The sequence below is a fragment of the Vitis vinifera genome, chromosome 7, assembly GCF_030704535.1.
Source record: "Vitis vinifera cultivar Pinot Noir 40024 chromosome 7, ASM3070453v1".
Classification (NCBI taxonomy): Eukaryota; Viridiplantae; Streptophyta; class Magnoliopsida; order Vitales; family Vitaceae; genus Vitis; species Vitis vinifera.
The window spans coordinates 26,386,019-26,400,328 of record NC_081811.1 but is presented as its reverse complement, the minus strand read 5'-3'; the positions used below and the strand labels follow the sequence as shown (position 1 = coordinate 26,400,328).

Below are 14,310 nucleotides of genomic sequence, written 5' to 3'. Positions count from 1 at the left end.
ACTAGATATCACGATTCATGGTCGGACTCAACCCGAGTCAACTCAACCATAAGAAGATTGCAAAATCCTTTTTTTTTTTTTTTTTTTTTTATCTTTCAATTCATTTATAATTTTTTTTCTCCCTTTATGGCATGGAGACAAACCAAACATTATTTTTTAGATAAAGTTAATCCTTTTTAATTAATTTAATTTATATTATATCAATTCCTACTATCCACTAATGTTTTCTCATAAAGTGAAATAATTAATAAAATAAAATGACCATGTAGTTTGTGTTTATATAAAAAAAATTGATTTAAATAAGATTTTTTTTTTTTTGTTATTTTTTATTAAGATAAGTTTGGACGATCGAAAAACTTTATTATAGTTAAGAATACAAATGTAATTTTTAAAAAAAATTGAAAAACACTATAAAACAAAAATACTTATAAATTCAATTAAAAACGAAACAAAATAATTTTTTAAGTCAACTTTTGTAACATCTTTAACAAAATAGACTATTAAATGATCAATTTTATATTATAAATATATTTTTTTAATTAAATAATTTATTATTTTATTTATTTCTCTATAAATATGACTCAGTTTTATTTAAGAAAATAGTCAAAATACATTTGTCTCGAATTTCTAAATAAAAATATTCAATAATCATGAGAAAATGGGAAAAAAACAGACCCCCACGTGACTTTGCGTGAGTAGTCGTGCAAAAAGATGCTTCCTCCCAAACAAAGTAAAGTGGAGGAACCGAAGATTAAAGTGAACGAAGGAAAAAAATACATAAATAAATTAATAAAAGGAAAAAGGGGGTTCATCAAAGATAGTTAAAACTTAAAAGACATGTAAGAAAAGAATTAGTATCGTGGCATTAGTAGTAGAAGTGTAGAACATGCCTATTGTGATCGACTGATTGTATATTACGACTCGATGCGGTATGACCTCGCTCGATTTGAAACTTTGTCAGAGCTCCGTTTGGGCCCTTTAAAAATGCGATCGACTGCAGCCCAGTCCATTCGTCAGGCATTTGATGAGGTGCCATCATTGGATTGCCAAAAGCAAATATTGCCTGGTGGGCCTGGTCCATGGGCCATTTTTAGGGTCACAGTTTCCACATTAAGCTGTCCAAATTTTTAAAAGGGTGGTTAAAAAATTAAAGGCATTTCCCTCAAACTTCCTCTTAATCAAGGTAACCAAAATTTTGGAAACAACATATTCAATTATTCATTAGATATAAATTCATCTAGAAACCACGTAATCATGTTAGAGTTAACTTATGCCTTTTGTGCTCTAAAGATTTTTGGATGTTTATAATTTTAAAGTTTAAATTTCATTTTTTACATTCATTTTTTTAATCAATTCTTTATAAATGAACGCAAAATTATAGGACATGGACACAAAATGGTAGGACACAAGGAAAATATTAAGGATCCATTGATATTTTCATAAATTTAGAGCAATCGAATATTAATAATATTTTGTTTTCTTAACTTATTAAATAATATTTATTTTAAATAAATTAAGAGCATTCAAATATTAGTATTAGCTTGGATAAGCATGAGATGAGCCATAATTCGTAGGTATTTATATACCGTGCACCACATCGTACTTAAAAAATGACCATTAAAGCTAAATAAATCTTATTTCATACTAATGATGTCTTCATTAGCAATGGGATTACCATGTGAGAACCATCTTTTATTTTTATAAAAAGAAATGTTAGAGGGTATTTGGTAACTCAGAACAACTTAAGAACTCAATTTAAGTTGTTAAATAGATTAAACATGTTTGATAAAATAACTTAATTTCACAATTTACAACAAAATAACTAACTTATTTTTAATTTTATTTATTTATTTTTGTCTTATTTACTCACATCTAATGATAATATATTTAACAACTATGACTCCACATACATGACTCAATTCTTATAGTAAATATTTTAAGATTATCTTACAAACCTACAATATTTTAAGTATGAATGTTTAATACAAAAATTTATTACTTAAAATTAATGAAAATAAATATTAGTTAAAATTTTTAAAAATAAATATTAATTATAATTAAAAAGGGTAAATGCATTAATTTAATAACTTAAAATCATTTTTAAGTTAATTTTATCAAACAAACTTAGTACTTAAAGTAAAAAATAAGTAATAAATTTTAATTTAATAACATAAAAATAATTTAATTTAAATTCAACTTAAGTTATTAAGTAATAAATGTTAGATTTACTAAACACCCACTTAATTTGAAATGGGACCAATGATGTGAGATAAAAAAATGTTTATTGAGAATGTAACTTTGTACATTGAAGACATAAGTGGATTTTGCTTCAAGTATACCAAGGTTGAAATTGGTATGGTTCCAATCACAAAATTCAATTCTTTAACCATTCTAATGATTTATAAAAATAAATTGGAACTCCAAAATTATACTTATTACTTGCCCAAACTGATATAGAATATCATTATAGTATTTAAAGAGTAGATGCATAACGAAGAAAGATGATTTATTTGCATATTTTAAAAAATAAATTAGATATTTTTATAATTATTTTGAACAAAATATTATTGCTATTTATCATTTATAAAAACATGATTATTTATTTTAACAAATATATTCCACTTATAAATTTATTAAAATTTAATATTTATATTTTAAGTACATAATTTATATTTTTTATTACGTACCAAATTTATCATTACATTATCTATTTATTTTTTAACTACTCCTTTTAATTAAATATTACATTTTAAAGTAGATAAAAATTTGTGTGAATTTAAAAAATACAATGACTTATTATTAAAAAATTTCAATTTTTATTAATGAGAAATATATCATTCCAATATTTATTTTAGAAATTGAAAATTTTGGATACTTTTTATAAAGGATAATTTTGAATGAGGTTATAAAGTAGAAAAGATTAAATATAAAAAATAAATAAATAAATAAAAGACGGATGCATTTGGCTAGAGAGTGATTTTGTAAAGCAAAATTTTTAAAAAATAATAATAATAAAAAGATGTGTGTTTAGTAACATAAATAGGTTGTAGAATGGATAGGGGTGATATTTTATTTTGGGCCTGTGGCCCATTCGCAAGTTAGTTGGGCCACCAAAATGAAGTGACAGGCATTAAAGCATAGTTTCCCGCAGAATTAAAGGTAAAAAATTTTAAAAATGCATAAACCGAATGGAGCTTTCCAGACTCTTATGTCTGACGTGGCACTATAAATGGACTCACTTGTGGCCTTGGGTTTCCCTCACTGCCGCCACGTAAGAAAAATTATTTATTACTCCATTAGACCGGAACACCACCATGGTTTTACTCAAGAGTAGAAGGCCATGTCCAAAAGCAATTCCAAATTTAGAAGTAAATCGGAATCCAATATAAAAATACCCACCCCAAATAGTTTCCCACCGTGCCCTATAATAATAATAAAAGATAAAAAAGCCCTGTTACATGTATGTGACCTGGAGTCATTAAATGATGTTTGAGATATTTAATGATGTTGATATATTTTATTGATTGTCGACGTGGCGTGATTGGGATCACGCTTACTAGCATCTCCATGCGGCCAACTCAACGCCTCCACTTGAATGCTGCACAGAAAAATGGCCAGAGCCACTTGCAGTTGTAACTTGTAAGTGTATGCGATAGGCTCAATAATTTCATTGATAGGGATCTTGTCCCCCACCTCGTGCAGCTTGTATTTTAATCAGCCCCACCCCTTTTTTTTTTTTTTTTTTTTTTAAATAAATAAAATAATTGATAAATAATAAAAATTACTATCAAAATTTAGAACTGTATCAAATATCAATGCACATAGCTTATGTGGAGATAATGTAAAGCGATATTTTTACTAATTAAAATTATGATTTTTGAAGAGAAATTTAGAAACGTTAGGAAATATAGAGGATTTTTTTTTTTTTTTAATTATATATGCTGCATTGTTGGTGGGTAGGAGCCATTTGGGTCAGCAGTTCATTGGGGCGCCTCTTAATTATTTGTTGAAGTGGAAAAGGAAAAAAAGAAAAAGAAGTTGTAAATGGTAGAGAGTGGAAAATGAATTCATAAGAGTTTTTAAATGATTTGTTGAAGAGACAAGAAAGACGAAAAGGAAAAAAATAAAATTGTAGATGCTGGATAGTACTGAATTTGATTGATAATGCCATGTCTTAGCTGGAAAGACTATTTGCAAAAGAAAAAGGGAGAAGGGCAAAAACATGAAAAATAAAGAAGAAAGTAGAAAAAGGAAAGAAAAGAAAAATGGAAATTCCTGGTACTGAATCTTATTACAACAAGTACAACTACACATGGATCGCAGGATAAACGGGAGAGATAACTACCTGGGTCCATGAGGACCATACTGATTTACCTGATCAGCGCGTACTAAATGGAGTTAAGCAATAATTCAAGTTACAATATTATAGCGAATGTGACGAAGGAGCACTGGCACTACAATATCCGGCGAGCTCAGCTGCGGCAGATGGCCGTCCGACGTCATCACCTCCACAATGGACTCGCCTCCCAGGTTCTGATGCAGGTACTCGGAAACCACCACCGGCACGGCCAAGTCCTTGATGCTCTGTAGAATGTGACAAGGGACCGTGACGTGGCACAAAATCTGCCTGAGATCGACCTGGAAAATGGTCTGTGCCACGCTCAGGGCGATGTCCGGCCTCATGTTGAACAGAGTCCTGCTGAATTCTTGAACCGCCACCGAGTCCATGTCGCCGCCGACCGCCAACGGCGCGAACCCGGAGCACCACGCCTTGTAGTTCGATCCCATGGCTTCAAATAACTGGTCTAGATCTTCCTGCTCGAATCCTCCGTAGTAATCAACGTCGTTCAGGTACCTTAAAATCATTGGAAAAATGAAAAATATCAATGATCTGATTTTTTGAGCTGATCTGTGATTTAATGTAAGACTTTGACTTCCTACGACGACCTGAAACCAATAGTCCGTCGAATTGAATTTAATCACGAGATCTACCTGGGAGAACCGTTGATCGAGATGAGCTTGGAGAAAAGATCAGGCCGAGTGATGGAGGCGATGGCGCCAATCATGGCGGAAACCGAGTGACCGACAAAGATGCAAGATTGAACTTGGAGCTCTTCCAGAATGGCGAGCACATCGTAGGCATAGCCTTCAAGATTGGAGTAGCGCTCAAAATCGAAGTATTCCGGATTGGTGGTTCCGGCGCCCATGTTATCGAAGAGGATGACTCGGTAGTCGTCGACGAGATGAGGAACAAGATGCTTCCACAGAGATTGATCGGTGCCGAAGCCATGGGCGAGCACGATGATCTGCTCCCCTGATCCCACCACCTTCAAGTTGTGAGCTTCTTCTACTATTCCCATCGATATTTTTCTCCCACTCGATTATTTTTTTGCGTTTATTTTATTGGATTTCTGACGACCTTTTTTGTTTTTTCTAGTCCCCTATGAAGATGGTTGACAAACTACCACCACATGTTGACACTGTGATAAGATTTTATTCAATGTCAATCTGCTACACCCTCCATACATTGTCTCTACTTGTGTAAAACCTTTTACCCAAATAATTACGCTGTCACAACAGGTTTTTTTCCTATCAAAAAGAAAAAAAAAAAAAAGGAAAATATATTAATATTTCTTCAAGGACTTATGTCTGATTTTCAATTTCCATTAAAGGTCAGATTTTTTGATAGGATAGTTTTAGGATTTTTTTTTTAGGTGCAAGTAGGTAAGTAGGTTAAAATAAAGTTAAATATTGAATATGAACATTTTAAATACGGTTCCGACGGCCAAAGTTGAATGTCGTGGTACATATGCCTTGGTCTCTAATTAAGGAGCGTTGACAGATAACAAAGCCGCCATGGAGATTTGGTCTAAATGACTCCTAAATTTGGGGAGGAGCTGCTCCAAATTAAGGTTTGGAATCAACAAAGTAAAAACCTTTGAAAATACTTCAATTCTGTTTTAAAGAACTATAATCTAAATATTTTAGTAATTATTTCATTTATGTGGAGCATTTCATTAAATATCAAAAATTCAATTTTTACTAGTACCAGAGAAGACGAACCACGGTTGCGCCATAATTGTGGCGTTGAAAGAGGTAGTTGGGCTGCAAAGAAGCAACATCCAAGTGGATGTAAAATCAACAAAGCCGTCGCTTTAGTGCACATGTCTGGGCCTTGTAGTAGAGCTCTGGACAAAGTCTTGGAAAAAAAAGGACAAAAGGAAATTGAACGAGTCGAAAACCGCAAATTGAACAGTAGTGTTGTTTTGAATATAATTATTCTCTCAAATGTAGATGATGATGGCGGCGATGGAATTTGAAACAGAAGTAGGTTATGCTCAAAAAATATCTAGCCTCATGTCACAGCATGGCTTTTTCTTTATCGTATCAAATCAAATGCCGAAATGTTTTTAAGATATGTTTGCCGTTCACATTTTGGATACCAATTTCTTATTTTTGAAATTACTTACCCTGAGAAATTTTGTGACAAATCTCAAATCTCAAACCAGCAAAAAAAAAGAAAGGAGAATTGTGTTTTGGGCCCAACTGGGCCCAAAAATTAAGAGAAGGCCCATGTAACCGACCTAATTAATGATAAGGATATCAGATATTAACAGACGAAAATGCCCTTTACATTTCTAACTCAAATGGTTGTAAATTAATGGGTTTCACAGCTGGTAAACTTAAAATGTCATGTCACCAGAGTGAATTCTCTCTTATTTTTATTCACATCCACCATCGCCTTCTTCTTTGTGATTTTCTCTCCAACACCCACCTCTTGAAATTCAATTTCTAGATAGAAAATAGTGGAAAATTTTCTTAACTACCTGTGATACAATGACGATTTCTTCTGGTGAAAACTCTATTGATAGGTAGTTTTTTCTTTGCTAATGGTCTGTTTTTGTTGTTGGATTTGATTTTCTTTTTCTTTGATTCAAGATTGATTGCAATATCTATGTGGGTTGTTGTTATTTCTTCAGATTGATTGAGAACTTGGGAGATGTGTTGTAATGTAGGTCGTTCAGCTACTCAATAACTCCCATTTGTTTGGGTTCTTCTATGTTCCGTTTCCCCTGATTGTGTTCATACCCATTTGTAAAAGTAATTTTTCCTTTCACAGGTTCTATTCTGCTTTGTGTATACTTTTTATTATACCAAGTTTGCTAATTCCCAATTCTTTAGCTTTTGTGTTGTTGAGCAATTTTAACAGAAATTCCCACTTTTTATCTTTTATTTTTTTGGATTCTATTCATGTTCTTGAGCCACAAACAAAAATCAAACTTTTTATTTTTGGAGTCTTTCATGTTTTATTGGTTCCGTACGAAAGAGAAAAAAGAATTTGTAGAAGAATGGGCTTGTTGGCAATTGGCATGCTTGTGATTTCATTGTTCATTGTTCATTGTTTACTTGCAGATTTTTTTGGTTAATTTGTTTTTCTTTCATGGTTGTGATTTTGCTTTTTCCTTGTGAGAGATCAAGATCATTTCATGTGATTGGTTGAGTTTGATAAGATCTCAATCGATGAACTCTGAGCTCCATTTTAGATTCCCTAATCTGTCTTGATTGTGTATTAATTGAATAAATGCAGCATATGATATTATTAGTCTTTTCATTAAGTAATGTGCGGAAGCCACAAGCTAACTTTGATTTCTGATCAAGATCTGAAAATATTATTTTGTAATCTGTCCTAACATGCAAATGTTGTGTGTTGGTAATAGAGAAATCGATGTCTTCTTGATTGTTTTTTCCTATATACAATATTGACTGTAATAACATTCTCCTTTCTCATCCCTTCAAATTAATTTGTCTCTCAATGGATTGATTTAGTCAACCTTGAATAATTCCTCAACTCTAGGATATATTTTTGGTCATGAGATTCGAAAGTGTTCCAATACATCAATATATATACTTTCAAATTCCCAAACATCTATGTAGTCCATCAGCTTCAGTTTTAGTGGGTTATGGGCCATATGGTGCACTAGTTGGACAATGCAAGATCTCCGTTTTTGTTTGATGAGTCCAGACCTCTAAAAAAGCCTCAAATGTAACTATTGTTCTGTGGCTCACAAACACTGGGCAAGATGTATATGCATAAGGTGTTGTGTTCCTCTGGAACATTCTAGGTTATTCCATTTTTTACATTTTTCCTTTTCGTTTTGTATACCTTGACCTGGTTACATGATGCATGCGTAGTTAATGCTACTTTTGGTCCTATTGTCTTTCTATGTGGCTGGAGACTTTTGTAATAAGGCTTTATAAGCTCTATAGGCTTGGGGCTCATAGAAACTGATATCATGAGATTAATTTAGGATCCACTCTCTCAAAATTTCTCTTGCTCTTTGTGTTAGCTGTAAGTTCATGACTATTTCACATTTTATTAAAAATTCTATTAGCTATCTTGATTTTATCAAACTCATGACCTTTTGCTTTCTGCTTGAATTCCTAAATTTTCTTTTTGAAGATTTTTCTTGTCTTAGCCCACTCTACCCAACTTTTCCTTTCTTGTTCTTTTGATTAGTATATGAAACAATTCTTATTTCGTTGATCAATGTATATTCTTGCAACAAATGAATTAAAAATTTAATTTGTGCCCAATTAGTTTGGTGTAAATTTCATCCACATTTATCTCATGTAATTTTAATTGGAAATATTTGGTGTTTATGGGAATAAACAGGAAGCTTGAAATTGCTAATCATTGGCATTAAATTGAAGCAAGTTTAGAAATGACAGTACTGGATCATGAGAGAATGGATGAGAAGGAGAATTACGGACATAAGAAAATAATGTCTTCCTGTTTGGCTCTGAAGAATTGCTTGGAGGAGAAAAGGGTGACTACTCTAAAAGTGAGCCACAGTTAGAAGCATTTTGGTCTTCTTCAGAGTTTCCTCGTAAATTATAGACAATTGTTAGGCCTGGTGCCACATGTGATGTTTAAAAAGTTGTTCACTAGTTGAATGGAACCCATCTTTAGGCATGCTTTTTACTGAATAAAATATATGTTTGAATAATAATTTGTCATGCTTAACATATAATCTTCTTCTGAATTCTAGCTGAAAAGTTGGAATTAACTTCGAATAGCTTCACATTAATAGACATATTCCATGATAGAGTATTAAGTGTAACCAAATATTGAAATGAATCTTTATTAAGATTTTCTGGATACCATTCCATTCTCAGCAAATAAACAGTCTTATTAACTCTAAAGTAAGTGTTAAGTACCTAGAGGAGAACAAAAATAATAAAAAAGAAAAAAAATTTAAGAAAATAAATTGTAAACATTTATTTATCTTCTTTTCCCTGATTTTCTTAGCAATCAAAGAAGAAAACAATTTTATAAAGTCAGAAACAGAAAATATGAAATTAATAAAATTGCAAACATTATTTAGAGGTGGAATAAGAAAAACTTAGAGATGTTGATGAAATAAAAATCATGAATTAAATTAACATAAAATTGGAATGAAAGGCTCATTGCAGTTCAACCTATTAAAGTGCAACAAAGATTAGAATGAATATTCATTACCATTCTATAACTAGGAAACAAACACAAGACGAACTGAATGCCTTAAGCAACATCAACTATCCATTACTTTGATTTCCAGAAACTAGAAATCCGAGATTCACCCAGGAAAGTGTAAGAAGTGATCTGAAGTAAATAGAAATCTTTAGTGCCAGTTAGAAGGTGAAGCTACTAGAGTAGCGGTAATCGTTATATCTGAGCAGCTCTTGATAGTTATCCGAAGTTGAGCGTAAAAAATAACTCTTGGTCTGTATAGAAAATCAAATTTCATTTTTTTTTACTCAAATAAGCCAAACAAAGGCCAAAGAGGAAAATAAACACAATCAAATTTCATATATTTGGAGACTAAAAATTTTGGGAAAGAGACTCACTTCCTAGGGTTATTTATCATTAGTCTCTGACATGCAATTCTAATTCGAGTATGGCAAGGAGTTCGGTGAGCGAGTTGGTTGTTCATCAGCAATCTAGTTGCTGACTCAGCTCCTAAGGTTTTATGCCTTTGGAAGAAGAGTTCAATGGCTATCACTAGCAACGTCTCTCAACATTGAGGGTTGAGAAGAGTGAATAGAAGAAAAATGTCAAACAATTAGTAAGAAAACAAAATCACAAGTCATTTGAAGATTCTCACTAGTGGGTTCTCAATAGTTTGAAGTAAGGAAGTGACTCTTAGTGGGTCATTGGTAGCCCAAAGTGAGCGGCAGAGGTAGTGGTTATATAGTAGCTCTATTGAGCCATTTATAATAGCAACTCCTTTCTTCTCCTAAATATAAGAGCTCTTATGGCAACAACCTATTTCTTCCCTCAGTTATAAGACCTTTTATAGCAGTAGTTATTCCTTCCCCTAGCAATAATGTTGCTTTGGTTGTGGATTTTGCCTAATTAAAACTAAGTCATTATATCTTACATTTCTTATAGTGTAATATAGATCATTTATATATAGATGTAGGAATTAGATAAGTAAATCCTTGTGGAGACCACCTAAGTGCTATTCGTGTTCACTAGTTCTTTTTTAGTAAATTCACTTTTTATTTTTAGTGCTAAGGACTATGATCAGTTAAAAATCAAAGTAAAACCTGAAATTGAAGTGTGAAATTGATTGTTCAAACAGATTTCACAATTAAACCTTGAGCAAAGAGTTGTAATTGGAAATAGTAATCAAAACATTTGAAATTATCTTCTAATTGTTGTGATAATTTCACTCAAAAAACAAACCAAAACAAAAAAATTCGCATATTGCATGTGTCTTCTAAAGGGGGACAACTTGTCCTCATAAAATTGCTTTAAAAAATGGGTTGAATACCGGTGTAACAAAAAGCTAATCAAGGGATACTTAGATTGCTTCATAATAAGACATCATAGCAACTTAAAAGTCAAACAATTGTTTTCTTGGATGTTGTTTGATAGTTTAAAAAACCATAAGAAAGTTGCAAAAAATATGGTAGTTTTGTTTTTCCTCTTTTCTTTGTGTCAAGTTGTAATTTAAGTGTAACCTAAGTAAAGAAATGGAAAAATTAAATTATTTGGTGAAGCATTACACTAGGTAAGGAAGTTCATTTTGACTTAAAAATTTTCTAGGTTTTATAAAATATGGTTTGAGGTGACACAACCGAACATACTTTGAGTATATCCATTAACATTAATCCCATCCCTATCACCATTCCTACCACAACACCTCTCTTTATCCCTTCCTCTACCCTCATCCCTCCTCCTAGACGACATGGTTTTTGCCTATCCCCGTAGCTGTATAGTGAAGACCATTAGATCCCTAAAACATAAATTTATATGGTGTTAGTGAACCACATTTTCCATATTACCAAATTGTACACAAATATTACCCGACAACTTACAAAGCTGATAGAATAGTATTGAATAAATAAATGTTGAATTGTTAAAATATTATATTAGAGAACTTTCCAATATAACTGATACATGGTAACTATAATAAGGGAGATGAAGAAATCACTTAAATTTCATGCATAATATATATATACTAACTTAAAAGGTATCTGAAAATGAAAAATTCAGAAAATGATTTCAGATTATATATAAACAAGGGAGTCATTTGTTCACACCAATTCAAATATGTAAAATATCATAAAATGAAATTTTACCCATTTTGATACCAACATGCATTCTGATTTATGTTCTCACAATACATTAAAATTGCATGACTATAGATTATAACTTCTTGTGGCACTCTACCAGAGAAGCCAAAACCTCTCAAATAGTATGTTGGCAACGGAAAAATGCAAAAAACAACAAAGATAAGCAAACATGAAGAACCATACCGAGATTGGGAGTGAACTGGTAGCAGAACCATCTAGGCCATTACCAGCCATTGTTAATATTGTAACTGCATCATTGGGCATAGAAAATTAGAATGTTATGCACAGTTAAACTGACCAAGTGAATAACTAGACAGCAAGTATAGTACAATACTATGAAAGTTCAGCTAAGTGACATGAAAATGCACGCATCCAACGATGTGAGTAGGACATACTTAAAATAGGAAAGTGAAAGTATACATCAAGTTAAAGGATACCACATTGAATATGCAATTTCAAATTAAATCGGTAATGAAAGCAACTCCAAATAATGAAAATTAAAAAGTAGTCCTATTAAAAAAAAAATTAAAAAGTAGTGCATTGTGTCTATAATAAGGACAATACATAACATCCAAAAGCAACAACCCCATGACCATAAAGCAAATAATGGAATAATGAGGGATCGTACACAAAATGAAAACCTTACAAGCAAAGAAATGAACATGTCATGGCAATGGATTATTACATTTAGACCGATTGTGACTTATGCCATTGCATCGAGAGCAATGAATAGCTCTCTTATGGCTAAATTGTAACTCAATACACCTTTGCCGGGGTCTTCCTGGAGGACGTCTCACTTGTGGGGGTTGAAGACTAGGAAATACTTTGCCTTGGCCATCTTGCAAAGTCCCAGCCTCACAAACTTTAGGCATGTTGTGTGTTGGTAATGGTTGAAACTGACCCGAGTAAATCAAATGTTGGGTGGAGACTTTAAAACATGGGTCGATATAGTCATACACATCGTGTCTCAATGTGCGGATCACAGCACATACATGTGGACATGGCAACCCGGACATTTTCCATGTTAGACATGTACACTTATGTTGTTGCATATCCACAACCAAATAAACCTCTCCAGTAAAAACCTTGAACATCCCACCCAAATAGGGCATCATAGTAATCGGAGCAGATCTCATGATATTTGACATTAGCTTTTCCTCTGTTTTGGGTCCAACCACGCTCTTCCACTTATCTGTACCATGCATATGGGTGTCCAACATGGCTACAAGTTCATCCATGTGCATCAACAACAACGTATAAATTGTTTGGTGTCGTTTCTCTCTTAACCACGCATTGAAGGACTCTACAATATTCATTTTATCCCAACGTTTTTTAAGGAACTTTGACATCGCCCAATGCTCTGGACTATTCTACGCAACCCACCTTGCTAGGTCGCCATTAAAACGCACAAGTTTTTCAAACGCCTAATTGTAGTCTATATCCAACCGAGCATATGCAATGTTGTCTAAAAGTAATAAAACATCTTCTTTCCCTTTCTTTCCCCTAATGTTTTGCCTATTGAAGAAGCTTGAAAAGTTCTCTTTCACATGTCAATAACAATAGGCATGATTTTCTACCCCAAACAACTCCGAAACACTACGCAATATCCCTTATGTCTATCTGATATAATAATTAGTTCTTGACCATCTAGGATCCCCTTCAATTTCTCCAAGAACCAATACCAATCCTCATAATTTTCTAAACCAACCACACCCAGTGCTAGAGGGAACATTCCATCATCTGCATCATATGCAATGGCAGACACAAGAGCTCCTTTGTATGGACCACTTAGGTAGCAAGAATTAATAGCCAATACCGGTCGACACCCCATGGTGAACCCTTGAATTGAAAATGCATGGGCAATGAACAATTGCTTGAAGTGACCTTCATGAGAAGTGTACTCGGCAATAATTTCGGGGTTAATTTCCCTTAGCCTATGGTATAACCAAGGCAAAAACGCGTAGGACGCACGTGGAGATCCATATAAGCGCTCTTTTGCCTTCTCTTTAAGATGCCATCATTGGTTATAAGTCAATTGAACTCCATGATCACGTTCAAAATCCTTGCAAATTTGTCGGGGAAGGTATTCTGAAGTTGTTCTAAACACATCTTCAACAACAACAACACCTCTCTTTGAAGAAACCCTCACCTTAGATGAACACTCATATTGAGCTATATGATTATGATTAACTTGATAAGTATAAACTCGCAATATTTCATTTCCTTCAACAGCATGAGCTGTTATCTTCTAAGGACAACCCTCAACTGAACACTTTACTGACATATGAGTAGGTGAATTTTTCTTATACTTGTATTGAAACCTTCTAGCTAATGACATTTGGTATATTGCATTCCAAAACTCATCTGCATTCTTAAATGTATGTCCGGAACCTAATATTGTCTCACGATACCGATTCGATTCCAAAGGAGTGTACTCACTATCTGCACAACGCGATGCAAAACCTCTTGATAACATCATAGTATTAGGACTTGCATCGCATGATGCATTAGACGAAAGAAACGTAGGAGGTGGACCTCTGCATTTACATTCATAACCAAAATTAGACTACATAATGCGTAAAATTGATATTCAGAAAATTTTAAATAGACATCCAAGTGACAGCGCATTACCCAAATGCCAACTGTGTATTCGGTATATTTGCCTCAATGGCTTCCACACTGGGTGAC

At 33.0% G+C, this 14,310-nt stretch overlaps 1 protein-coding gene across 1 annotated transcript; it reads right to left on the bottom strand.

Annotated features, from left to right (window-relative positions):
* Positions 1–4,255: 4,255 nt before the first annotated feature.
* LOC100247525 (sigma factor sigB regulation protein rsbQ-like) lies at positions 4,256–5,474 on the bottom strand. The gene is made up of 2 exons (XM_002284007.5): positions 4,993–5,474; positions 4,256–4,855 (listed from the first exon to the last, which is right to left on the bottom strand). Exons 1-2 carry the CDS (start codon positions 5,358–5,360, stop codon positions 4,411–4,413), a joined length of 813 nt encoding a protein of 270 aa, XP_002284043.1. The 5' UTR covers positions 5,361–5,474; the 3' UTR covers positions 4,256–4,410.
* Positions 5,475–14,310: the final 8,836 nt, after the last annotated feature.